Source organism: Anomaloglossus baeobatrachus, chromosome 6 (genome assembly GCF_048569485.1).
Source record: "Anomaloglossus baeobatrachus isolate aAnoBae1 chromosome 6, aAnoBae1.hap1, whole genome shotgun sequence".
Taxonomy (NCBI): Eukaryota; Metazoa; Chordata; class Amphibia; order Anura; family Aromobatidae; genus Anomaloglossus; species Anomaloglossus baeobatrachus.
Window position 1 is genome coordinate 74,258,262 of NC_134358.1, and position 27,866 is coordinate 74,286,127.

Sequence of the window (27,866 nt, forward strand, 5' to 3'; positions counted from 1 at the left end):
TCACCCAGACGTGTTTTGAGAGATCTGTCGCCGCTGGGGAACGCCGGACGTCGATCTCATGGCGTCACGGCACAACAACAAAGTCCCGGCATTCATGGCACGGTCTCAGGATCACAGAGCTCTGGCGGCGGGCGCGTTAGTTCAGGATTGGTCGCAGTTTCGACTGCCTTATGTGTTTCCTCCTCTGGCGATGCTGCCCAGAGTGTTACGCAAGATCAGGTCCGAATGCCGTCGCGCCATTCTCGTCGCTCCAGACTGGCCGAGGCGGTCGTGGTACCCGGATCTGTGGCATCTCACGGTGGGTCAACCGTGGGCGCTTCCAGACCGCCCAGACTTGCTGTCACAAGGCCTGTTTTTCCATCTGAATTCTGTGGCCCTCAACCTGACTGTGTGGCCATTGAGTCCTGGCTCCTAGCGTCTTCAGGGTTATCTCAGGATGTCATTGCCACCATGAGACAGGCCAGGAAGCCTACGTCCGCCAAGATCTATTATAGGTCTTGGCAAATCTTCCTATCCTGGTGCGCTAATAACGGTTTTACTCCATGGCCGTTTCCCTTACCCACTTTTCTTTCATTCCTTCAATCCGGAATGGACAAGGGTTTGTCACTTGGCTCTCTCAAGGGCCAAGTATCGGCGCTCTCCGTATTTTTTCAAAAGCGCCTAGCCAGGCTTCCGCAGGTCCGCACGTTCCTGCAGGGAGTTTGCCACATAGTCCCACCTTACAAGCGTCCGCTGGACTCCTGGGATCTTAACAGGGTGCTCAGAAACCACCTTTCGAGCCGCTGAGGGATGTCTCTCTTTCACGTCTTTCGCAGAAGGTGGCCTTTCTAGTGGCAGTCACATCACTTCGGAGAGTGTCTGAGCTCGCAGCGCTGTCATGCAAAGCCCCCTTCCTGGTGTTTCACCAGGATAAGGTGGTTCTGCGTCCGGCCCCGGAATTTCTCCCTAAGGTGGTATCCCCTTTTCATCTAAATCAGGATATCTCCTTGCCTTCATTTTGCCCTAATCCAATTCACCAGTGTGAAAAGGATTTGCACTCTTTGGATCTTGTGAGAGCACTCCGGCTCTACGTGTCTCGCACGGCGCCCCTGCGTCGTTCAGATGTGCTCTTTGTCCTTGTCGCTGGCCAGCGTAAGGGCTCGCAGGCTTCCAAGTCAACCTTGGCTCGGTGGATCAAGGAACAGATTCTCGAAGCCTACCGTTCTTCTGGGCTTCCGCTTCCTTCAGGGCTGAAAGCCCATTCTACCAGAGCCGTGGGTGCGTCCTGGGCATTGCGGCACCGGGCTACAGCTCAGCAGGTGTGTCAGGCAGCTACGTGGTCTAGTCTGCACACTTTCACGAAACACTATCAAGTGCATACCTATGCTTCGACAGACGCCAGTCTAGGTAGGCGAGTCCTTCAGGCGGCAGTTGCCCACCTGTAAGAGGGGGCCGTTTTTTCGGCTCTTTTTATTGAGGTATTCTTTTACCCACCCAGGGACTGCTTTTGGACGTCCCAATTGTCTGGGTCTCCCAATGGAGCGACAAAGAAGAAGGGAATTTTGTTTACTTACCGTAAATTCCTTTTCTTCTAGCTCCTATTGGGAGACCCAGCACCCGCCCCTGTACCCTTCGGGCTGGTTGTTTTTTTGTGTACACATGTTGTTCATGTTGAATTGTTCTTTTGGTTCATGGTTTGCAGTTCTCCGAACATCCTTCGGATTGCATTTACCCTAGACCAATTTATAAGTTTTCTCCTTCCTGCTTTTGCACCAAAACTGAGGAGCCCGTGATCCACGGGAGGGTGTATAGGCAGAGGGGAGGGGTTACACTTTTTAAAGTGTAATACTTTGTGTGGCCTCCGGAGGCAGAAGCTATACACCCAATTGTCTGGGTCTCCCAATAGGAGCTAGAAGAAAAGGAATTTACGGTAAGTAAACAAAATTCCCTTCTTTCTGTGTCTACCAGAACTCCTCTCAGATAAGTTGGTCTTTGTACCTCTGCTTATGGTTTCCACTTTCTTGTTATTTTGCCTGTGTGGAGTTCTTGGTGGAGTTGGATCATTCCCTGCTGGGAGTATCTGTGTACTGTGCTCCATGTTCTGCTATGTATTGTGTTTTGTCATTGATGGTACAAAATTCAGTCCCTCCTCTATATCAGTGTTTCTTTATCGTTCCTATGGGAGACCCAGACAATGGGTGTATAGCTTCTGCCTCTGGAGGACACACAAAGTACTACACTAAAAAGTGTAGCTCCTCCCTCTGAGCATATACACCCCCTGGAGAACCGGATCTAGCCAGTTCATTGCTTTGTGTTCAGGAGGCATACATCCACACATGCATTCTCATCTGATTTTTCATTTTTGGAAAGTTTTTGAAGAAAAGCGGGTCCAAGCCTGCACTCCCAGCATGTCCCTTCTCACCCCACTGTGTCGGCGGTGCTGTTAAGGTTGATTTACAAAGCTGGAGCCTTACATGCCGCACTCCTTCACCATCCCTCGGGCTCTGGCTTGAAGTGGGAGCCAGCACGGTTCTCCTTGCTTTGCAGGAGACCGGTCTCCATCCGCAGCCCTTCAGGATCCTGCTGGACGGAGCACTCATCCCCAGGGACTTGGAACCCTGCGTCTCACCAAGCTAAGTACCTGAGACGTTTATATTCGGGGGGTCCCGGTACGTTATTATGGTGGGAGAGTGTGCTGTGTAACTTTTGTGACATTTCCGGCCGGTTCTCTGGCTGTCGCCTGAGAACCGCGCCGATGGTGCCTGCACGCGGGCCGCATCGCTTAAATTTAGGCCCCGGCTTCGCCGGAGGCCTACTTTCGATTTCACTGCCCTCGCATGTCAATCATGCAGAGGGACAGTGCGGCTCAGCCCAGCGGCCGTTCGGCACAGGGGAGGGACACTCCTCTCTGAGTACATGTCCCCTCCCCTGTAAATCTTTTTGGCCCTCCAGATCCCGCTCTCAGAGCAGGTCCCGCCCCCTCTCCTCGCTCCGGCGCCATTTTCTCAGCGTTTTTTTTTCTGGATCGCTGGCTGCAGCATCACGCTACCTCCATGTGCCCCATTGATCTGTCCGAAAGTGACGCAGATGTTAGTGATTTGATTGCGTCCATTAATTCTGTACTGGACCTCAATCCGCCAGTATCAGAGGAGCAACCCTCTCTGGCAGAAAAGCACCAGTTTCCTTGTCCTCTTAGGCAAGGTAGTGTGTTCTTTAACCACTCCAGTTTTCAGGCCACTGTGACCAAGCCTAGGGCCTGTCCTGACAAACGCTTCCCAAAGCGTGGTTCTGATGACCGTTTTCCCTTTCCACCTGAGGTGGTCAAGGAGTGGGCTCATTCACCAAAGGTAGACCCTCCGGTGTCTAGACTCTCAGCCCGGACAGTTGTATCAGTGGCTGATGGCACCTCTCTTAAGGATTCCACTGACCGCCAGGTTGACCTTCTGGCCAAATCTGTATATGAGGCGGCTGGGGCCTCGTTCTCCCCATCCTTTGCAGCAGTGTGGGCTCTCAAGGCCATCTCTGCTTCTCTAGAGGAGATGCATTCCCTCACCAGGGAATCTATGCCCGAAATGGTTGCCTTAACTTCCCAAGCTTCAGCTTTTTCATCCTATGCCATGTCTGCCATGCTGGAGGCTTCTAACCGCACTGCGGTGGCTTCGGCTAATTCCCTCGCTATCCGCAGGATCCTGTGGCTTCGAGAGTGGAAGGCAGATGCTTCTTCAAAGAAGTACCTTGCTGGGCTCCCTTTTGCTGGGTCCAGGCTATTCGGTGAACAACTGGATGAAATTATTAAGGAAGCTACTGGCGGGAAGAGTACTTCCATGCCACAAACTAAAACCAGGAAACCTGCCCAGGGTAGGAACCAGTCGAGGTTTCGTTCCTTTCGTTCCTCCAACTGGTCATCCTCTAAGCCCTCGGCCTCGTCCACTAACTCAGCCAAGGACCAAAAACACAACTGGCGCACAAAGGCGCGTCCACAAAAGACCGCAGGAGTTGCTGCCACTTCCTCCTCTTGACTATCTGGCCGCGCCAGCAACGTCCTTAGTCGGTGGCAGGCTCTCCCACTTTGGCGACGTGTGGTTTCAACACGTCTCCGATCAGTGGGTGCGGGATATCATCTCCCACGGCTACAGGATAGAATTCTCTTCCAGCCCGCCAAACAGATTTTTTCTGTCAACTCCCCCCTGCTCCAAGGCCGCCGCCTTCTCTCAGGCCGTGGCATCCTTGCAGGCCAACGGAGTAATTGTACCGGTTCCCGCCCGGGAACGGTTCAGAGGTTTCTACTCAAATCTCTTCCTAGTCCCCAAAAAGGACGGTTCCTTCCGGCCCATCCTGGATCTCAAGCTTCTCAACAAGCATGTTCGGGTGCGGCATTTTCGCATGGAGTCTCTGCGATCAGTCATTGCCTCAATGACCCAAGGGGATTTCCTGGCATCCATCGACATCAGAGATGCCTATCTGCATGTGCCAATTGCAGTTTCACACCAGCGTTGGCTACGTTTTGCAATCGGAGAGGAACATTTCCAATTCGTGGCTCTCCCCTTCGGGTTAGCCACGGCCCCTCGAGTATTCACCAAGGTCATGGCAGCAGTGGTTGCGGTTCTGCACCTCCAAGGGTTGGCAGTGATTCCTTACCTGGACGACCTTCTAGTCAAGGCTTCATCCAGCGCAGACTGTCAGCGGAGTGTCTCGCTCACTCTCGCCACTCTAACCCAATTCGGGTGGCTTGTCAATCTGCCCAAATCCACTCTGACTCCGACCCAGAGGCTCACGTACCTAGGGATGCAGTTCGAGACTCTGCCGGCACTTGTGAAGCTGCCCTTAGTCAAACAGCAGTCCCTCCATCTGGCGGTGCGCTCTCTGCTGAGGCCCCGCCGTCATTCCATCAGGCACCTGATGCAGGTGCTGGGTCAGATGGTGGCGTCAATGGAGGCTGTTCCCTTTGCCCAGTTCCATCTGCGTCCTCTGCAGCTGGACATTCTCCGCTGTTGGGACAAGCGGACTTCCTCCTTGCACAGGCTAGTGGCTCTGTCGCCACAGACCAGGGGCTCCCTTCAGTGGTGGCTTCGGCCCCTCTCTCTGTCTCAGGGACGCTCCTTCCTGGCCCCGTCCTGGGTGATCCTCACCACGGATGCCAGTCTATCCGGCTGGGGAGCGGTATGTCTCCACCACCGAGCACAGGGCACTTGGACTCCGTCCGAGTCAGCCCTCTCGATCAATGTGCTGGAAACCAGAGCCGTGCTTCTGGCTCTCCTAGCCTTTCACCACCTTTTGGCGGGCAAGCACTTCCGAGTCCAGTCAGACAACGCGACAGCGGTTGCCTACATCAATCACCAAGGCGGGACACGCAGCCGCCTGGCAATGTTGGAGGTTCAACACATCCTTCAATGGACGGAGGACTCCAAGTCCACCATATCCGCAGTCCACATTCCAGGCGTGGAAAACTGGGAGGCAGATTATCTCAGCCGTCAAACCGTGGACAGTGGCGAGTGGTCCCTGCACCCGGCAGTTTTTCAGTCAATCTGCCGCAAATGGGGCACTCCGGACGTGGACCTAATTGCATCTTGTCACAACAACAAAGTTCCCGTTTACGTGGCTCGCTCCCACGATCCTCAGGCATTCGCCGCGGACGCTCTGGTTCAAGACTGGTCCCAGTTTCGTCTGTCCTACGTGTTTCCCCCTCTAGCTCTCTTGCCCAGAGTCCTGCGCAAGATCAGAATGGAGGGCCGTCGAGTCATCCTCATTGCTCCGGACTGGCCCAGGCGAGCTTGGTACCCAGACCTGCTCCATCTGTCCGTAGAGGTGCCGTAGCATCTTCCGGACCGTCCAGACCTTCTCTCACAAGGTCCGTTTTTCCGCCAGAATTCTGCGGCTCTCAGATTGATGGCGTGGCTCTTGAGTCCTGGCTCTTGATGGCTTCTGGTATTCCTCCTGAAGTCATCTCCACTATGACTCGGGCCCGTAAGTCTTCCTCCGCCAAGATCTATCACAGGACTTGGAAAATTTTCTTGTCCTGGTGTCGCTCTTCCGGTCATCCTCCTTGGCCTTTTTCCTTGCCGACCCTTCTGTCCTTTCTACAGTCCGGTCTGCAGCTGGGACTGTCCCTCAACTCCCTCAAGGGACAAGTCTCGGCTCTGTCAGTGCTGTTCCAGCGGCGTATCGCCCGGCTGGCTCAGGTCCGCACCTTCATGCAGGGCGCGTCTCACATCATTCCACCTTACCGGCGGCCCTTGGATCCCTGGGACCTCAATTTGGTTCTCACGGTTTTGCAGAAACCCCCCTTTGATCCTCTTAGGGAGGTTTCTTTGTTTCGTCTTTCACAGAAAGTGGTCTTTCTAGTGGCCATAACTTCCCTCAGGAGAGTCTCTGATTTGGCTGCGCTCTCTTCGGAGTCACCTTTTTTGGTTTTTCATCAAGATAAGGTGGTTCTCCGTCCGACTCCGGACTTTCTTCCTAAGGTGGTCTCTCCTTTCCACCTTAACCAGGACATTACCCTACCTTCCTTTTGTCCGGCTCCTGTTCATCGCTTTGAAAAAGCGTTGCATACTCTGGATCTGGTTGGTGCGTGCTCTCCGGATCTATGTGTCTCGCACCGCTGCTCTTAGGCGGTGCACCTCTCTTTTTGTGCTAACCACAGGTCGGTGCAAGGGCCTCTCTGCTTCTAAGCCGACCTTAGCCCGTTGGATTAGGTCGACCATTTCGGATGCCTACCAGTGTTCTCAGGTGCCTCCCCCGCCGGGGACCAAGGCACACTCGACCAGAGCTGTCGGTGCCTCTTGGGCTTTCAAGCACCAGGCTACAGCTCAACAAGTCTGTCAGGCTGCCACTTGGACTAGCCTGCATACCTTTTCAAAGCACTACCAAGTGCATGCTCATGCTTTGGCAGATGCGAGCTTGGGCAGACGCATCCTTCAGGCGGCTGTCGCCCATTTGTGAAGTTAGGCTCCGCCTACTTCTTAGTTTTTCTGTTTATTCCCACCCATGGACTGCTTTGGAACGTCCCAATGTCTGGGTCTCCCATAGGAACGATAAAGAAAAAGAGAATTTTGTTTACTTACCGTAAATTCTTTTTCTTATAGTTCCGTATTGGGAGACCCAGCACCCTCCCTGTTGCCTGTTGGCAATTTCTTGTTCCGCGTGTTATCACCGGCTGTTGTCGTGGACAGAGTCTCCGGTTGTTCCGGTTCTTGCTCTGTTCTACTTGTGGGTGGCTATTCTCCTTCAGCTTTTGCACTAAACTGGCTAGATCTGGTTCTCCAGGGGGTGTATAAGCTCAGAGGGAGGAGCTACACTTTTAGGTGTAGTACTTTGTGTGTCCTCCGGAGGCAGAAGCTAAACACCCATTGTCTGGGTCTCCCAATACGGAACTATAAGAAAAAGAATTTACGGTAAGTAAACAAAATTCTCTTTTTTCTATTTTATTTAAAAAAAAAAAATTCCAACAAAGCCTTGACAAAGGTAAAAATATATTTAATGCAACATGATTTAAACAATTTGATAAATTTCCTTTAACCCTTTTCTGATGGCTATTTTTTTCCATTTTTAGATATTTTTTTTTTTTCTTTATCGTTCCTTTGGGAGACCCAGACCTTGGGTGTTTAGCTTCTGCCTCCGGAGGACACACAAAGTGTGTAGCTCCTCCCTCTGAGCCTATACACCCCCTGGTGAACCAGTCACAGCCAGTTTATCGCTTTGTGTTCAGGAGGCATACATCCACACATGCATTCTCATATGATTTTTCCTTTTTCTTTGTTTTTTTTTAAAGAAGATTGAAGAAAAGCGGGTCCACGTCTGGACTCCCGGCATATCCCTTCTCACCCCACTGTGTCGGTGGTGTTGTAAGGTTGATTTCCAAGGCTGGAGCCTTACATGCCGTGCTCCTTCACCATCCCTCCTGGGCTCTGGATTGAAGTGGGAGCCAGCACTGTCTCCATGCCTGGCAGGAGACCGGTCTCCGTCCACAGCTCCTTGAGGACCCTGCTGGACCGGAGCACTCACCCCCAGGGACCTGGCCCTGCGTCTCAGCAGCTAAGTACCTTGAGACGTTCATATGTTGGGGGTCCCTGTCCTTTTATTGTGTGGGTAGAGTGTGTTTGCTGTGTTTTTTTTTTGGCATTTCCGGCGGGTCCTCTGGCTTTTCGCCCGAGAACCGCGCCGATGGTGCCTGCGCGTCGGCCTCGCTGCTCAAATTTAGGCCCCTGCTTCGCCGGAGGCCTAGTTTGTTACCTCCCCTCGCATGTCACTCATGCAGAGGGACAGGCATGGCCCCTCCCGGCGGCCGTCCTGCACAGGGGAGGGACACTCCCCACTGCTTGTGCGCGACTCCCCCCCCCCCCTGCAGGCCTCTATGGCCCTCCAGATTCCAAGGCACGCCCCCTCTCTTCGCTCCGGCGGCCATTTTCTTGGGCAGGGTTCACTCTGCTCTGGGCCATCCTGCACTCTGCATCCCTGCTGAGGTGCTGTGCATTGGGGGTCCGGGCTTCGAGATCTGGAGGTCACGCGACACCGCTTCCAGCGGTCTGGTATGCCACAGCCGGTCTCCGGTTGTGGACCTCTGCTATATACTCCCTGGGGTTCATTCTCTTTGTAGAAGCTGTTCCCCCACTCAAGCAGCATGTCTCACACGAGGAGCAAGGCTCCAAAGCTTTATACTGTATGCGCTGCATGTAAGCTCCTGCTGCCTGAAGCGAGCACCTATTCACATTGTGATGTCTGCTCTAACTTGGAGGTGCCACAGCCTGGAGTCTCGGCCCCAGTGGTCTCTCAGGCTGCTCCTGCACCTGTGGCTGAACCCCCGGCCTGGGTAGATTCCTTCTCTAGGTCTATCTCCCAGTCATTTGCTGAGTCCATGGGACTTCTGTCCAGTACTTTGATGAATATGCATCAGCCCCCTTCACAGGGTGCTTCTAATGCTCTTGCTAAGGGTCCTTTAGGATCCCTATCCTCTGACCTCCGTCCACTGGAGCTCACAGAGGATTCATCATCAGGGCACAGGCCCCGTCCTCCTAAGAGGCTCCGCAGGGTTCCCTCTCCCTCCTCATCCCGTGGATCTCATTCAAGGGCTGAGGACTCACATGATGAGGAGGATGCCTATACAGGGGGCTCGGAGGCTAACTCCATGTGCCCCATTGATCCTTCCGAGGGTGACTCGGACCTTAGTGACTTGATTGCTTCCATTAATTCTGTACTGGATCTCAATCCGCCAGTATCAGAGGAGCAACCCTCTCTGGCAGAAAAGCACCAGTTTACCTCGCCTAAGAGAGTAAAGAGTGTGTTCTTTAACCACTCCAGTTTTCAGGCCGCTGTGACCAAACCCAGGGCCTGTCCTGACAAACTCTTCCCAAAGCGTGGTTCTGATGACCGTTTTCCCTTTCCACCTGAGGTGGTCAAGGAGTGGGCTCACTCTCCAAAGGTAGACCCTCCGGTGTCTAGGCTCTCAGCCCAGACCGTTGTGTCGGTGGCTGATGGCACTTCCCTTAAGGATGCCACTGACCGTCAGATTGACCTTCTGGCCAGATCCGTGTATGAAGCGGTGGGGGCCGCGTTTTCCTCAACTTTTGCAGCAGTGTGGGCCCTCAAAGCCATCTCTGCTCCGGCGCCATTTTCTCAGCGTTTTTTTTTCTGGATCGCTGGCTGCAGCATCGCGCTACCTCCATGTGCCCCATTGATCTGTCCGAAAGTGACGCAGATGTTAGTGATTTGATTGCGTCCATTAATTCTGTACTGGACCTCAATCCGCCAGTATCAGAGGAGCAACCCTCTCTGGCAGAAAAGCACCAGTTTCCTTGTCATCTTAGGCAAGGTAGTGTGTTCTTTAACCACTCCAGTTTTCAGGCCACTGTGACCAAGCCTAGGGCCTGTCCTGACAAACGCTTCCCAAAGCGTGGTTCTGATGACCGTTTTCCCTTTCCACCTGAGGTGGTCAAGGAGTGGGCTCATTCACCAAAGGTAGACCCTCCGGTGTCTAGACTCTCAGCCCGGACCGTTGTATCAGTGGCTGATGGCACCTCTCTTAAGGATTCCACTGACCGCCAGGTTGACCTTCTGGCCAAATCTGTATATGAGGCGGCTGGGGCCTCGTTCTCCCCATCTTTTGCAGCAGTGTGGGCTCTCAAGGCCATCTCTGCTAGTCTGGAGGAGATGCATTCCCTCACCAGGGAATCTATGCCCGAGATGGTTGCCTTAACTTCTCAAGCTTCAGCTTTTTCTTCCTATGCCATGTCTGCCATGCTAGAGGCTTCTCACCGCACTGCGGTGGCTTCGGCTATTTCCCTCGTTATCCGCAGAATCTTGTGGCTTCGAGAGTGGAAGGCAGATGCTTCTTCAAAGAAGTACCTTGCTGGGCTCCCTTTTGCTGGTTCCCGGCTGTTCGGTGACCAGCTGGATGAAATTATTAAAGAGGCTACTGGCGGGAAGAGTACTTCCATGCCACAAACCAAGACCAGGAAACCTGCCCAGGGTAGGATTCAGTCGAGGTTTCGCTCCTTTCGTTCCTCCAACTGGTCGTCCTCTAAGCCCTCCGCCTCGTCCGCTAACTCAGCCAAGGACCAGAAATCCCACTGGCGCTCCAGAGCCCGTCCGCAGAAGACCGCAGGAGGTCCTGCCATTAAGGCAGCCTCCTCGTGACTCTCTGCCCGCTCCAGCCACGTCCTTAGTCGGTGGCAGGCTCTCCCACTTTGGTTTCAACAAGTCTCCGATCAGTGAGTGAGAGATATCATCTCTCACGGCTACAGGATAGAATTCTCTTCCAGCCCGCCAAACAGATTTTTTCTCTCAACTCCCCCCTGATCCAGGGCCGCCGCCTTCTCGCAGGCCGTGGCAGCCTTGCAGGCCAACGACGTAATTGTACCAGTTCCCGCCCGGGAACGGTTCAGAGGTTTTTACTCAAACCTCTTCCTAGTTCCCAAAAAGAACGGTACCTTCAGACCCATCCTGAATCTCAAGCTTCTCAACAAGCATGTTCGGGTGCGGCACTTTCGCATGGAGTCCCTGCGATCAGTCATTGCCTCAATGACTAAAGGGGATTTCCTGGCGTCCATCGACATCAGAGATGCCTATCTGCATATGCCAATTGCAGTTTCACACCAGCGTTGGCTACGCCTTGCAATAGGAAACGATCACTTCCAATTCGTGGCTGTCCCCTTCGGGTTAGCCACGGCCCCTCGGGTATTCACCAAGGTCATGGCAGCAGTGATTGCGGTTCTGCACCTCCAGGGGTTGGCAGTGCTCCCTTACCTGGACGATATTCTAGTCAAGTCTCCATCCAGCGCAGACTGTCAGCGGAGTGTCTTGCTCACTCTCAGAACTCTAGCCCAATTCGGGTGGATTGTCAATCTTCCCAAATCCACTTTGACTCCGACCCAGAGTCTCACGTACCTAGGGATGCAGTTCGAGACTCTGCCGGCACTCTGCCGTCTGATGCAGGTGCTGGGTCAAATGGTGGCGTCCATGGAGGCTGTTCCCTTTGCCCAGCTCCATCTGCTCCCCCTGCAGCTGGACATTCTCCACTGTTGGGACAAGCGGCCTTCCTCCTTTCACAAGTCAGTGGCTCTGTCGCCACGGACCAAGAGCTCTCTTCAGTGGTGGCTTCGACTCCTCTCCCTGTCCCAAGTGCGTTCCTTCCTGGCCCCGTCCTGGGTGATTCTCACCACGGATGCCAGTCTATCCGGCTGGGGAGCGGTATGTCTCCACCACAGAGCACAGGGCACTTGGACTCCGTCCGAGTCAGCCCTTTCAATCAATGTGCTGGAAATCAGAGCCCGTACTTCTAGCTCTCCTAGCATTTCACCATCTGCTGGCGGGCAGGCACATTCGAGTCCAGTCAGACAACGCGACAGTGGTTGCCTACATCAACCATCAAGGCGGGACACGCAGCCGCCTGGCAATGATGGAGGTACAACGCATTCTTCAATGAGCGGAGAACTCCAGGTCCACCATATCCGCAGTCCATATCCCAGGCGTGGACAGCTGGGAGGCAGATTATCTCAGTCGTCAAAGCGTGGACGGTGGCGAGTGGTCCCTGCACCCGGCAGTGTTTCAGTCGATCTGCCGCAAAAGGGGCACTCCGGACGTGGACCTAATGGCATCCCGTCACAACAACAAAGTTTCTGTCTACGTGGCTCGCTCCCGCGATCCTCAGGCCTTCGCCGCGGACACTCTGGTTCAGGACTGGTCCCAGTTTCGTCTGTCCTACGTGTTTCCCCCTCTAGCCCTCTTGCCCAGAGTCCTGCGCAAGATCAGAATGGAGGGTCGTCGAGTCATCCTCATTGCACTGGACTGGCCCAGGCGAGCTTGGTATCCGGACCTGCTCCAACTGTCTTTAGAGATGCCGTGGCCTCTCCCGGACCGTCCAGACCTACTCTCGCAAGGTCCGTTCTTCCGCCCGAATTCTGCGGCCCTCAAATTGACGGCGTGGCTCTTGAGTCCTGGATTTTGACGGCTTCTGGTATTCCCCCTGAAGTCATCTCCACTATGACTCGGGCCCGTAAGTCTTCGTCCGCTAAGATCTATCACAGGACTTGGAAAATTTTCCTGTCCTGGTGTCGCTCTACCGGCCATTCTCCTTGCCGCCCCTTCTGTCTTTTCTACAGTCCGGTCTGCAGCTAGGTCTGTCCCTCAACTCTCTCAAGGGACAGGTTTTGGCCCGGTCAGTCCTGTTCCAGCGGCGTCTCGCTCGGCTGGCTCAGGTCCGCACCTTCATGCAGGGCGCGTCTCACATCATCCCGCCTTACCGGCGGCCCTTGGACCCCTGGGACCTTAACTTGGTTCTCACGGTCTTGCAGAAACCCCCCTTTGAGCCCCTTAGGGAGTTTTCTTTGTACCGTCTCTCACAGAGAGTGGCCTTTCTGGTTGCTATAACTTCTCTCAGGAGAGTTTCTGATTTGGCTGCGCTCTCCTCGGAGTCGCTTTTTTTTTTTTTAGTCTTTCATCAAGACAAGGTGGTTCTCCGTCCGACTCCGAACTTTCTTCCTAAGGTGGTCTCTCTAGCCCACCTTAACCAGGACATTACCTTACCTTCCTTCTGTCCGGCCCCTGTTCATCGCTTTGAAAAAGCTCTACATACTCTAGATCTGGTGCGTGCTCTCCGGATCTATGTGTCTCGCACCGCTGCGCTTAGGCGGTGCACCTCTTTTCTTTATCGTTCCTTTGGGAGACCCAAACCATGGGTGTTTAGCTTCTGCCTCCGGAGGACACACAAAGTACTACACTAAAAAGTGTAGCTCCTCCCTCTGAGTTTATACACCCCCTGGTGAGCAGACCCAGCCAGTTTATCGCGTTGTGTTCAGGAGGCATACATCCACACATGCATTCTCATATGATTTTTCCCTTTTGGAGTGAGTTTGAAGAACTGTGGGTCCACGTCTGGACCCCCGGCATGTCCCTTCTCACCCCACTGTGTCGGCGGTGTTGTAAGGTTGATTTCCTAGGCTGGAGCCTTACATGCCGTGCTCCTTCACCATCCCTCCTGGGCTCTGGCTTGAAGTGGGAGCCAGCACGGTCTCCATGCCTGGCAGGAGACCGGTCTCCATCCGCAGCCCTTCAGGACCCTGCTGGGCCGGAGCACTCATCCCCAGGGACATGGCCCTGCGTCTCAGCAGCTAAGTACCTGAGACTTTTTATTTGGGGTCCCTGTGCTTTATTGTTGGGGGAGAGTGTGCTTATTGTATTTTCTGACATTTCCGGCGGGTTCTCTAGCTGGCGCCCGAGAACCACGCCGATGGTTCCTGCGCGTCGGCCTCGCCGCTCAAATTTAGGCCCCGGCTTTGCCGGAGGCCTAGTTTCGTTTCACTGCCCTAGCATGTCACTCATGCAGAGGGACAGCGCGGCTCCTCCCGGCGGCCGTTCTGCACAGGGGAGGGACACTCCCCACTGCTGTGCGTGTCTCCTCCCCTGTAGGTCTCTATGGCTCTCCAGATCCCGCTCTTCATGCAAGTCCCGCCACCTCTCTTCGCTCCGGCGGCCATTTTCTCAGAGTTCTCTCAGCGTTGGTCTGCGTTCTGCATCCCTGCTGAGGTGCTGTGTTTGGGGGTCCGGGCTTCGGGATCTGGAGGGCACACATCGCTCTGCACAGCGGTCTGGTAAGCCACAACCAGCTCTGGTTGTGGACCTCTGATATACTCTCTGGGGTTCATTCTCTGGCAGACCCCCCACTCCAGCAGCATGTCTCACACGAGGAGCAAGGCTACAAAGCTTTACTCTGTATGCGCTGCATGTAAGCTCCTGCTGCCTGAACCGAGCACCTATCCACATTGTGATGCCTGCTCTACCTTGGCGGTGCCACAGCCTGGAGTCTCTCCCCCAGTGGTTTCTCAGGCTGCTCCTGCTCCTGTGGCTGAGCCCCCAGCCTGGGTAGAATCCTTTTCTAGGTCTATCTCCCAGTCTTTTGCTGAGTCCATGGGACTTCTGTCCAGGACTTTGCTGAATATGCATCAGCCCCCCTCACAGGGTGCCTCTGCTGCTACGGCCCTCTCAGGACCGGAGCTCACAGAGGATTCATCATCAGGTCCCAGACCCCGTCCTCCTAAGAAGAGACGTAGGGTTCCCTCTCCCTCCTCCTCCCGCGGCTCTGATTCAAGAGCGGACTCGCAGGATGAGGAGGATGCCTTTACAGGGGGCTCGGAGGCTAACTCCATGTACCCCATTGATCTGTCCGAAAGTGACTCAGATCTTAGTGACTTGATTGCTTCCATTAATTCTGTTCTGGATCTTAATCCGCCAGTATCAGAGGAGCAACCCTCTCTGGCAGAAAAGCACCAGTTTACCTCGCCTAAGAGGGCAAAGAGTGTGTTCTTTAACCACTCCAGTTTTCAGGCCGCTGTGTCCAAGCCCAGGGCCTGTCCTGACAAACGCTTCCCAAAGCGTGCTTCTGATGACCGTTTTCCCTTTCCACCTGAGGAGGTCAAGGAGTGGGCTCAGTCCCCAAAGGTAGACCCCCCGGTGTCTAGGCTCTCAGCCCGGACTGTTGTGTCGGTGGCTGATGGCACCTCTCTTAAGGATTCCACTGACCGCCAGATTGACCTTCTGGCCAAATACGTATATGAAGCGGCGGGGGCCTGGTTTTCCCCGACTTTTGCAGCAGTGTGGGCTCTCAAAGCCATATCTGCTTCTCTAGAGGAGATGCATTCCCTCTCCAGGGAATCTATGCCCGAAATGGTTGCCTTGACTTCCCAAGCTTCAGCTTTTTCATCCTATGCCATGGCTGCCATGCTGGAGGCTTCTCACCGCACTGCGGTGGCTTCGGCTAATTCCCTCGCTATCCGCAGGATCTTGTGGCTTCAAAAGTGGAAGGCAGATGCTTCTTCTAAGAAGTACCTTGCTGGGCTCCCTTTTGCTGGGTCCCGGCTGTTCGGAGAACAGCTGGATGAAATTATTAAGGAAGCTACTGGCGGCAAGAGTACTTCCATGCCACAAACCAAAGCCAGGAAACCTGCCCAGGGTAGGAATCAGTCGAGGTTTCGCTCCTTTCGTTCCTCCAACTGGTCGTCCTGTAAGCCTTCGGCCTCGTCCACTAACTCAGCCAAGGACCAGAAATCCAACTGGCGCCCAAAAGCGCGTCCACAGAAGACGGCAGGAGGTGCTGCCACTAAGGCAGCCTCCTCGTGACTATCTGCCCGCTCCAGCAACGTCCTTGGTCGGTGGCAGGCTCTCCCACTTTGGCGACGCTTGGTTTCAACACGTCTCCGATCAGTGGGTGAGAGATATCATCTCTCACGGCTACAGGATAGAATTCTCTTCCAGCCCGCCAAACAGATTTTTCTTCGGCGCTCCATTGGGAGACCCAGACGATTGGGTGTATAGCACTGCCTCCGGAGGCCACACAAAGCATTACACTTAAAAGTGTAAGGCCCCTCCCCTTCTGGCTATACACCCCCAGTGGGATCACTGGCTGCTCAGTTTTCAAGCTTTGTGCGAAGGAGGCCAGACATCCACGCATAGCTCCACTGTTTAGTCAGCAGTAGCTGCTGACTATATCGGATGGAAGAAAAGAGGGCCCATATAGGGTCCCCAGCATGCTCCCTTCTCACCCCACTTGCGGTTTGTAAGGTTGAGGTACCCATTGCGGGTACGGAGGCTGGAGCCCACATGCTGCTTTCCTTCCCCATCCCCCTGAGGGGCTCTGTGGAAGTGGGATCTTACCGGCCCCCAAACCCTGAGGCCGGGCTCCATCCACAGACCCAGAGACCCTGCTGGAGGAGCTGAGTACAGTCAGGGACAAGGCCCTGCAACGTTCAGGTACTCTGTGTCCCCGCACAGTCAGGCCACGCACACTTCAGGCTTGCTGGGTGTGCTAGTGCGCCGGGGGCATTAGCGCTGCGCGCTCGGGTTAGAGTCATTGCAGCTTAGCTGAGTGATTTTATGCCTTGGGAACTACCGCGCCGGCCGCTCCGGGAGCGGCGGCGCGGCTGGGACTTGTAGTGCGCCGGGGACTCGCGCTGCCCGCGCTTTTACGGCGGCAGCGCTCATAAATCCAGTCCCCGGCTTTTGCGGCCTAGCTCTGCTTCGTTCCCGCCCCCACCCTGTCAATCAGGGAAAGGGAGAGACGCTGTTCTATAGTCAGCGCCGAGGGCTGGAGTCTTATTTACATACTCCAGCCCTCTCACTGGGCACAGTGGGGACGCAAGTTTCCCGCTCTTGGTCTCAACACGCCCAGGGCCCGCCCCTCTCCACAGGACGCCGGCAGCCATTCCTGCATGCAGTCTGGCTGGAGAACGGACACAGGCTCTGGGGGACTCAGACAAGGGACTCTGGCGACCACACACCCGCGTTTATGCGGGCGGTAAGCTGCACATAAGTGCTGGCCCCACTAGTGCCACAGTGTTATTTGGTGCATTTTTTCCCTGTACCATATATATTTATATTGCACTGTACAGCGCTTCTTGGCTTATACCCTACATTGCTCTGAGGAGACAACAACATGTCATCCGCAAAACGCAAGGGTGCCAAGGCACAGGCGGTATGCACTGCTTGTGCCGCATGTGGGGCTAATCTACCGGCAGGTTCCAATGACCCCCATTGTGTGCAATGTTCAATCCCTGTGCCACTTCGGCAGCCAGAGTCTATGGTAGTAGTGGCCCAGGCAGAGACGCCTGTGAACCCTGCCCCGGTGACGGGGACAGAATTTGCAGTTTTTGCTGATAAGATGTCTGTGACTATGACAAAAATCCTGGAAACCTTGCAGTCCAGGCCAGTTTCTCAGACCATGGACACTGCTGTGTCTATGCTCCCCGGTCCCCCTCAGTTGGAACTAATCCGTACTTCAAGGGGGTCCCAGGCATCACAGGCTGAAGACTCTGACTCGGATGACAGTCCCAGGCAGCCTAAGCGGGCTCGCTGGGAAAGACCCTCGACGTCATCACACTGGTCAGGGTCTCAGCGAGACGAGGCTCTGTATGAGGAGACAGAGGTGGGTGATCAGGAATCTAATCCTGACACCGCTCTCAATCTAGATACCCCTGATGGTGACGCTATGGTAAATGACCTTATAGCGGCCATCAATAGACTGTTGGATATTTCTCCCCCAGCCCCTTCAGCAGAGGAGGCAGCTGCACAGCAGGAGAAGTTCCATTTCCGGTATCCCAACATGCTTATCCAGATAAGCGTTTCTCCAAACGTCTTAAGGATACACGTTATCCCTTTCCCCCTGACGTGGTCAAACGCTGGACCCAGTGTCCAAAGGTGGACCCCCCAATCTCCAGGCTTGCGGCTAGATCCATAGTTGCAGTGGAAGATGGGGCTTCACTTAAAGATGCCAATGACAGACAGATGGACCTTTGGTTAAAGTCTGTCTATGAAGCTATCGGCGCGTCGTTTGCTCCAGCATTCGCGGCCGTGTGGGCACTCCAAGCTATTTCAGCTGGTCTGGCACAGGTGGACTCTATCATACGTCCAGCAGTGCCGCGAGTAGCGTCCCTAACCTCGCAAATGTCTGCGTTTGCGACTTACGCTATCAACGCTGTCCTGGACTCTACGAGCCGTACCTCAATGGCGTCTGCCAACTCTGTGGTTTTGCGCAGAGCCTTGTGGTTAAAGGAATGGAAAGCAGATTCTGCTTCCAAGAAATGTTTAACCAGCTTGCCACTATCTGGAGACAGACTGTTTGGTGAGCAATTGGCTGAGATCATTAAACAGTCCAAGGGTAAGGACTCCTCCTTACCCCAGCCCAGATCAAGCAAACCTCAACAGAGGAAGTGGCAGTCGAAGTTTCGGTCCTTTCGAGGCTCCAGCAAGACCCAATTCTCCTCGTCCAAAGGGACTCAGAAGGAGCAAAGGAGCTCAGATTCCTGGCGGGCTCATTCACGCCCCAAGAAAGCAACCGGAGGAACCGCTTCCAAGGCGGCTGCCTCATGACTTTCGGCCTCATCCCTCCGCATCCTCGGTCGGTGGCAGGCTCTCCCGCTTTTGCGACATTTGGCTGCCACAGGTCAAAGACCGGTGGGTAGCAGACATTTTGTCTCACGGGTACAGGATAGAATTCAGTTCTCATCCTCCGCCTCGGTTCTTCAGAACCTCCCCACATCCCGACCGAGCAAATGCCCTTCTGCAGGCGGTGTGCTCACTAAGAGCAGAAGGAGTGGTGATCCCTGTTCCTCTGCAGGAACAAGGGCAAGGTTTTTACTCCAATCTCTTCGTGGTTCCAAAAAAGGACGGCTTGTTCCGTCCTGTTCTGGACCTAAAGCTGCTCAACAAGCATGTGAACGCCAGGCGGTTCCGGATGGAATCCCTCCGCTCCGTCATTGCCTCAATGTCTCAAGGAGATTTCCTTGCATCAATAGACATCAAAGATGCTTATCTCCACGTGCCGATTGCTACAGAGCACCAACGTTTTTTACGTTTCGTGATAGGAGACGACCATCTCCAGTTCGTGGCTCTGCCATTTGGTCTGGCGACAGCCCCACGGGTTTTCACCAAGGTCATGGCGGCAGTGGTAGCAGTCTTGCATTCTCAGGGACATTCGGTGATTCCTTACTTAGACGATCTACTTGTCAAAGCACCCTCTCAAGAGGCATGCCAACACAGCCTGAATGTTGCGCTGGAGACTCTCCAGACTTTCGGGTGGATCATCAACTTTTCAAAGTCAAACCTGGCACCGACTCAATCACTAACGTATCTTGGCATGGAGTTTCATACTCTCTCAGCGATAGTGAAGCTTCCGCTGGACAAGCAGCGGTCACTACAGACAGGGGTGCAGTCTCTCCTTCAGGGTCAGTCGCACCCCTTAAGGCGCCTCATGCACTTCCTAGGGAAGATGGTGGCAGCAATGGAGGCAGTCCCGTTCGCGCAGTTTCATCTGCGCCCACTTCAATGGGACATTCTCCGCCAATGGGACGGGAAGACAACTTCCCTAGACAGGAAAGTCTCCCTTTCTCAGACGACCAAGGACTCTCTGCAATGGTGGCTTCTTCCCACCTCATTATCACAGGGAAGATCATTCCTGCCCCCATCCTGGGCAGTGGTCACGACAGACGCGAGTCTATCAGGGTGGGGAGCAGTTTTTCTCCACCACAGGGCTCAAGGGACGTGGACTCAGCAGGAGTCCACCCTTCAGATCAATGTTCTGGAAATCAGGGCAGTGTATCTTGCCCTATTAGCCTTCCAGCAGTGGCTGGAAGGAAAGCAGATCCGAATTCAGTCGGACAACTCCACAGCGGTGGCATACATCAACCACCAAGGAGGGACACGCAGTCGGCAAGCCTTCCAGGAAGTCAGGCGGATTCTGACGTGGGTGGAGGAAAGAGCATCCACCATATCCGCAGTTCACATCCCGGGCGTAGAAAACTGGGAAGCAGACTTCCTCAGTCGCCAGGGCATGGACGCAGGGGAATGGTCCCTTCACCCGGACGTGTTTCAGGAAATCTGCCGCCGCTGGGGGGTGCCGGACGTCGACCTAATGGCGTCTCGGCACAACAACAAGGTCCCGACCTTCATAGCGCGGTCTCGCGATCAAAGAGCTCTAGCGGCAGACGCCTTAGTGCAAGATTGGTCGCAGTTCCGACTCCCTTATGTGTTTCCACCTCTGGCACTCTTGCCCAGAGTGTTACGCAAGATCAGATCCGATTGCGGCCGCGTCATACTCGTCGCCCCAGACTGGCCGAGGAGGTCGTGGTACCCGGATCTGTGGCATCTCACGGTCGGCCAACCGTGGGCACTACCAGACCGACCAGACTTACTGTCCCAAGGGCCGTTTTTCCATCGGAATTCTGCGGCCCTGAACCTGACTGTGTGGCCATTGAGTCCTGGATCCTAGCGTCTTCAGGATTATCCCAAGGGGTCGTTGCCACCATGAGACAGGCTAGGAAGCCCACGTCTGCTAAGATCTACCACAGAACGTGGAAGATATTCTTATCCTGGTGCTCTGCTCAGGGAGTGTCTCCCTGGCCATTTGCATTGCCGACTTTTCTTTCTTTCCTGCAATCTGGGTTAGAAAAAGGTTTGTCGCTCGGCTCCCTTAAAGGGCAAGTCTCGGCGCTATCCGTCTTTTTTCAGAAGCGTCTAGCACGACTTTCTAAGGTGCGCACGTTCCTGCAGGGGGTTTGTCATATCGTACCCCCGTACAAGCGGCCGTTAGGTCCATGGGATCTGAACAGGGTACTAGTTGCCCTCCAGAAGCCGCCTTTCGAGCCTCTGAGGGATGTTTCACTTTCTCGACTATCACAGACAGTGGCTTTTCTGGTAGCAATCACATCTCTTCGGAGAGTGTCTGAGCTAGCAGCGCTGTCATCCAAGGCTCCTTTCCTGGTCTTCCACCAGGACAAGGTAGTGCTGCGCCCCATTCAGGAGTTTCTCCCTAAGGTGGTATCCTCTTTTCATCTAAATCAGGATATCTCCTTGCCTTCCTTTTGTCCTCATGCAGTTCATCGGTATGAGAAGGATTTACATTTGTTAGATCTGGTGAGAGCACTCAGAATCTACATTTCCCGCACGGCGCCCCTGCGCCGTTCCGATGCACTCTTTGTCCTTGTCGCTGGTAAGCGCAAAGGGTCGCAGGCTTCCAAAGCCACCCTGGCTCGATGGATCAAAGAACCAATTCTTGAAGCCTACCGTTCTGCTGGGCTTCCGGTTCCTTCAGGGCTCGGGGCCCACTCAACCAGAGCCGTGGGTGCGTCCTGGGCATTACGACACCAGGCTACGGCTCAACAGGTGTGCCAGGCAGCTACCTGGTCGAGTCTGCACACTTTCACCAAACATTATCAGGTGCATACCTATGCTTCGGCGGACGCCAGCCTAGGTAGAAGAGTCCTGCAGGCGGCAGTTGCCTCCCCGTAGGGGAGGGCTGTCTTTGCAGCTCTAACATGAGGTATTTCTCTACCCACCCAGGGACAGCTTTTGGACGTCCCAATCGTCTGGGTCTCCCAATGGAGCGCCGAAGAAGAAGGGAATTTTGTTACTTACCGTAAATTCCTTTTCTTCTAGCTCCTATTGGGAGACCCAGCACCCGCCCTGTTGTCCTTCGGGATTTTTGGTTGTTTTCGGGTACACATGTTGTTCATGTTCAATGGTTTTCAGTTCTCCGATGTTACTTCGGAGTGAATTTGTTTGAACCAGTTATTGGCTTTCCTCCTTCTTGCTTTAGCACTAAAACTGAGCAGCCAGTGATCCCACTGGGGGTGTATAGCCAGAAGGGGAGGGGCCTTACACTTTTAAGTGTAATGCTTTGTGTGGCCTCCGGAGGCAGTGCTATACACCCAATCGTCTGGGTCTCCCAATAGGAGCTAGAAGAAAAGGAATTTACGGTAAGTAACAAAATTCCCTTCTTTCTCTCAACCCCCCCCCCTGCTCCAAGGCCGCCGTCTTCTCACAGGCTGTGGCATCCTTGCAGGCCAACGGAGTAATTGTACCGGTGCCCGCCCGGGAACGGTTCAGAGGTTTCTACTCAAATCTCTTCCTAGTCCCCAAAAAGGACTGTACAGAGATGCATATCTACATGTGCCAATTGCAGTCTCACACCAGCGTTGGTTACGTTTTGCAATCGGAGAAGATCATTTCCAATTTGTGGCTCTCCCCTTCGGGTTGGCCACAGCCCCTCGGGTATTCACCAAGGTCATGGCTGCAGTGATTGCGGTTCTGCACCTACAGGGGTTGGCAGTGATCCCTTACCTGGACGACCTTCTAGTCAAGGCTTCATCCAGCGCAGACTGTCAGCGGAGTGTCTCGCTCACTCTCGCCACTCTAGCCCAATTCGGGTGGCTGGTCAATCTTCCTAAATCCACTCTGACTCCGACCCAGAGTTTCACGTACCTAGGGATGCAGTTCGAGACTTTGCCGGCACTTGTGAAGTTGCCCTTAAACAAACAGCAGTCCCTCCAACTGGCAGTGCGCTCTCTGCTGAGGCCCCGCCGTTATACCCTCAGGCGTCTGATGCAGGTGCTGGGTCAAATGGTGGCGTCAATGGAAGCTGTCCCCTTTGCCCAGTTCCATCTGCGCCCCCTGCAGCTGGACATTCTCCGCTGTTGGGACAAGCGGCCTTCCTCCTTACACAGGCTAGTGGCTCTGTCGCCACGGAGCAAGAGCTCTCTTCAGTGGTGGCTTCGGCTCCTCTCCCTGTCCCAAGTGCGTTCCTTCCTGGCCCCGTCCTGGGTGATGCCAGTCTATCCGGCTGGGGAGCGGTATGTCTCCACCACAGAGCGCAGGGCACTTGGACTCCGTCCGAGTCAGCCCTTTCAATCAATGTGCTGGAAACCAGAGCCGTGCTTCTAGCTCTTCTAGCTTTTCACCACCTGTTGGCGGGCAAGCACATTCGAGTCCAGTCAGACAAAGCGACAGCGGTTGCCTACATCAATCACCAAGGCGGGACACGCAGCCGCCTGGCAATGTTGGAGGTACAACGCATTCTTCAATGGGCGGAGGACTCCAAGTCCACCATATCTGCAGTCCACATCCCAGGCGTGGAAAACTGGCAGGCAGATTATCTCAGCCGTCAATCCGTGGACGGTGGCGAGTGGTCCCTGCACCCGGCAGTGTTTCAGTCAATCTGCCGCAAATGGGGCACTCCGGACGTGGACCTAATGGCATCCCGTCACAACAACATAGTTCCTGTTTACGTGGCTCGCTCCCACGATCCTCAGGCATTCGCCGCGGACGCTCTGGTTCAAGACTGGTCCCAGTTTCGTCTGTCCTACGTGTTTCCCCCTCTAGCTCTCTTGCCCAGAGTCCTGCGCAAGATCAGAATGGAGGGCCGTGGAGTCATCCTCATTGCAGCGGACTGGCCCAGGCGAGCTTGGTATCCAGACCTGCTCCATCTGTCCGTAGAGATGCCGTGGCATCTCCCGGACCGTCCAGACCTTCTCTCGCAAGGTCTGTTTTTCCGCCTGAATTCTGCGGCTCTCAAATTGACGGCGTGGCTCTTGAGTCCTGGATTTTGACGGCTTCTGGTATTCCTCCTGAAGTCATCTCCACTATGACTCGGGCCCGTAAGTCTTCCTCTGCTAAGATCTATCACAGGACTTGGAGAATTTTCCTATCCTGGTGTCGCTCTACCGACCATCCTCCTTGGCCTTTCTCCTTGCCGACCCTTCTGTCTTTTCTACAGTCCGGTCTGCAGCTAGGTCTGTCCCTCAACTCTCTCAAGGGACAAGTCTCAGCTCCGTCTGTTCTGTTCCAGCGGCGTCTCGCTCGGCTGGCTCAGGTCCGCACCTTCATGCAGGGCGCGTCTCACATCATTCCGCCTTACCGGCGGCCCTTGGATCCCTGGGACCTTAACTTGGTTCTCACGGTTTTCCAGAAACCCCCCTTTGAGCCTCTTAGGGAGGTTTCCATGTATCGTCTTTCACAGAAAGTGGCCTTTCTGGTGGCCATTACTTCCCTCAGGAGAGTCTCTGATTTGGCTGCGCTCTCTTCGGAGTCACCTTTTTTGGTTTTTCATCAAGACAAGGTGGTTCTCCGTCCGAGTCCGGACTTTCTTCCTAAGGTGGTCTCTCCCTTCCACCTTAACCAGGACATTACCCTACCTTCCTTTTGTCCGGCTCCTGTTCATCGCTTTGAAAAAGCGCTGCATCCTCTGGATCTGGTGCGTGCTCTCCGGATCTATGTGTCTCGCACCGCTGCACTTAGGCGGTGCACTTCTTTTTTTGTGCTAACCACAGGTCGGCGCAAGGGTCTCTCTGCTTCTAAGCCGACCTTAGCCCGTTGGATTAGATCGGCCATTTCCGATGCCTACCAGTGTACTCAGGTGCCTCCCCCGCCGGGGATCAAGGCACACTCGACCAGAGCTGTCGGTGCCTCTTGGGCTTTCAGGCACCAGGCTACGGCTCAGCAGGTCTGTCAGGCTGCCACTTGGACTAGCCTGCATACCTTTTCAAAGCACTACCAAGTGCATGCTCATGCTTCGGCAGATGCGAGCTTGGGCAGACGCTTCCTTCAGGCGGCTGTCGCCCATTTGTGAAGTTAGGCTCCGCCTACTTCTCAGTTTTTCTGTTTATTCCCACCCATGGACTGCTTTGGAACGTCCCAATGTCTGGGTCTCCCATAGGAACGATAAAGAAAAAGAGAATTTTGTTTACTTACCGTAAATTCTTTTTCTTATAGTTCCGTATTGGGAGACCCAGCACCCTCCCTGTTGCCTGTTGGCAGTTTCTTGTTCCGTGTGTTATCACCGGCTGTTGTCGTGGACAGATTCTCCGGTTGTTCCGGTTCTTGCTCTGTCTTTACTTGTGGGTGGCTATTCTCCTTCAGCTTTTGCACTAAACTGGCTAGATCTGGTTATCCAGGGGGTGTATTTGCTCAGAGGGAGGAGCTACACTTTTTAGTGTAGTACTTTGTGTGTCCTCCGGAGGCAGAAGCTATACACCCAATGTCTGGGTCTCCCAATACGGAACTATAAGAAAAAGAATTTACGGTAAGTAAACAAAATTCTCTTTTTCTTATAGTTCCGTCTTGGGAGACCCAGCACCCTCCCTGTTGCCTGTTGGCAATTTACTTGTTCCGTGTGTTTTCACATGCTGTTGGCGTGGACAGAGTCTCCGGTTGTTCCGGCTCTTGCTCTGTTCTACTTGTGGGTGGCTATTCTCCTTCAGCTTTTGCACTAAACTGGCTGTGACTGGTTCACCAGGGGGTGTATAGGCTCAGAGGGAGGAGCTACACCTTTTAGGTGTAGTACTTTGTGTGTCCTCCGGAGGCAGAAGCTAAACACCCAAGGTCTGGGTCTCCCAAGACGGAACTATAAGAAAAAGAATTTACGGTAAGTAAACAAAATTCTCTTTTTTCTATCCCTTTCACTTTTTTTTTTTTTCTTTTTCTTTCTCTTTACCTTTGACACAGTTGTATGAGGGCTTGTTTTTTACGGGACAATTTGTACTTTTGAATGACGCCATCCATGTTACCATGTGATAAATTGGAAAACGGAAAAAAATATTCCATGTGTTGCGAAATTGTGATAACAAAAATAAAACTCGATTCTAGAATTCTTTTGGGTCTTGTATGGGGAAAGGGGGTGGGACGAACTTGTATATAAATTTATTATTGGTTTTGTTGTTTTTTTTTTGTTGCCTTAGGTGATTTGAACCTGTGATGGTTCCATCACGTATACTATATACTAATATACTATAAAATCAGTCTCTTCTGAAGCCTAGCCACAGGCTGGACTTCAATGCAGGTGTTTATCAGGCCCTGGCTGTAAAAACAACTCATTGGCAAGCGACAATTGTTTTGTGGGGGGGCTGTTAGCCAGAGATGGACAACGACAATTGAGTCACCAGCAGCGATCGGAGCTCGGCTCCACTTACTGCTGCTCAGGGCTGATTGTGGCTGTGTAATACAGCCATCCGCTGCCAAGAGTGATGCAAACTTTGCTTCTGAGTACACATCAAAGCTTGGGATATAACATATGAGGTACCAAATCATCATATATTGGAAATTGCTTAAAAGTATGCAGACTGCTTTACTTTTGGACGCCGTGAGATGGTTCGTAATTGGTTGTCTGAATCTTCTGCTGTTTGTTTCCTTTAATAGTGGAAAGTCAGAATACATTGAGCCAGCAAAAAGAGCCCACTTTGTGCCTCCGCCACGCGGAAGGGGTCGAGGAGGATTTGGACAGGCCATGCGCCCCCACGATCTTTTTAGGCAAAGGAAGCAGAATACGAGTCGCCCTCCGTCCATGCACGTGGATGATTTTGTGGCGGCAGAGCGTAAAGAAGTTGTACCTCAAGTTGGAATTCCTCCACCCAAAAGACCCATAAAAGTTACTCAGAAGGTTTCATCTCGTGGTGGATTTCCAGGAAACCGCGGTGGTAGAGGAGCGTTTCACAGCCAGAGCAGATTCTTCACTCCTCCTGCTCCTAAAGGTGGGTCGCAACGATAGAAAAGACCAGTGAAGGGAGTTATTTTATGGTGGGCTGGAAATGCATTGTGATATTTTATTGCTGTGCAACCTTTACAGCCATGTAAACGCCTTATACATAGAGTGCAGTACTAATGCACCTGGGGCAATGCAAAAGCGAGAAAGATGGAGGTCGCTGATCCATGGATTTTATGTCCATACTTGTATTCTGCCCTGACTTTTCCATTGTGTTTTTCTTTCTCCTTAAGTTAACTACAGTCGTCGCGAAGGTGTCCGCCTGCTAAACTGGACTGCTCAGGCCGCCCCACGGGGAACGTACGTGGAAAGCAGAGGAGCGCAAAGCAATTTTGACAGAGTGCCCCTGCCTTCTCTTAGGCAAAGTTCTGTAGGTCGGTAACCTCACTTGTTTTACCATCTCATATTTTACAGCTCTCTGCTCTTTTCTGTGATTTACGCTTAGTCAGTGTGTTGTTGTTTCTGAACGGTTTGTGTCACTTATGGCTATTAGTGGTCCAATATGGGAAATCGCCTATAGCAAAGCTGCTGCTTATAGAAGCATTTCAAGTCTAGCCTAAATGGTTTTTAAATCTTGTTGTCATGACCTAAAAAGACGATATTTGGAGCCATATACTCAGCGTACGTATGATACAGGTCTGTGTGTGTCTGTGTGTGTCTGTGTGTGTCTGTGTGTGTCTGTGTGTGTCTGTGTGTGTCTGTGTGTGTCTGTGTGTGTCTGTGTGTATCTGTGTGTATCTGTGTGTATCTGTCTGTGTCTGTCTGTCTGTCTGTGTGTCTGTCTGTCTGTGTGTCTGTCTGTCTGTGTGTCTGTGTGTCTGTCTGTCTGTGTCTGTCTGTGTCTGTCTGTGTCTGTCTGTGTCTGTCTGTGTGTGTCTGTGTGTGTCTGTGTGTGTCTGTGTGTGTCTGTGTGTGTCTGTGTGTGTCTGTGTGTGTCTGTGTGTGTCTGTGTGTGTCTGTCTGTGTCTGTGTGTGTCTGTGTGTGTCTGTCTGTGTCTGTCTGTGTCTGTCTGTGTCTGTCTGTGTCTGTCTGTGTCTGTCTGTGTCTGTCTGTGTCTGTCTGTGTCTGTGTGTGTCTGTGTGTGTCTGTCTGTGTCTGTCTGTGTCTTTCTGTGTGTCTTTCTGTGTGTCTGTGTCTGTCTGTGTGTCTGTCTGTGTGTCTGTCTGTCTGTGTGTCTGTCTGTGTGTCTGTGTCTGTCTGTGTCTGTCTGTGTCTGTCTGTGTCTGTCTGTGTCTGTCTGTGTCTGTCTGTGTGTGTCTGTGTGTGTATCTGTGTGTCTGTCTGTCTGCTGTGTGTCTGTCTGTGTCTGTCTGTGTGTGTCTGTCTGTGTCTGTCTGTGTCTGTCTGTGTCTGTCTGTGTCTGTCTGTGTCTGTCTGTGTCTGTCTGTGTCTGTCTGTGTGTGTCTGTGTCTGTCTGTGTCTGTGTGTGTCTGTCTGTGTCTGTGTGTGTCTGTCTGTATCTGTGTGTGTCTGTCTGTGTCTGTGTGTCTGTCTGTGTGTCTGTCTGTGTGTCTGTCTGTGTGTCTGTCTGTGTGTCTGTCTGTGTGTCTGTCTGTGTGTCTGTGTCTGTCTGTGTCTGTCTGTGTCTGTCTGTGT

General features: G+C 53.4%; 1 protein-coding gene across 1 annotated transcript in view; it reads left to right on the top strand.

Moving 5' to 3' along the window:
* The window catches only part of VIRMA (vir like m6A methyltransferase associated), a 162,137-nt gene that overhangs the window by 126,811 nt on the left and 7,460 nt on the right, over nt 1-27,866 (top strand). Inside the window, exons 22-23 of the mRNA XM_075353036.1 lie at nt 25,927-26,258; nt 26,503-26,643. Coding sequence (XP_075209151.1) covers nt 25,927-26,258; nt 26,503-26,643 — 473 coding nt within the window. The remainder of the gene's footprint in view (nt 1-25,926; nt 26,259-26,502; nt 26,644-27,866) is intronic.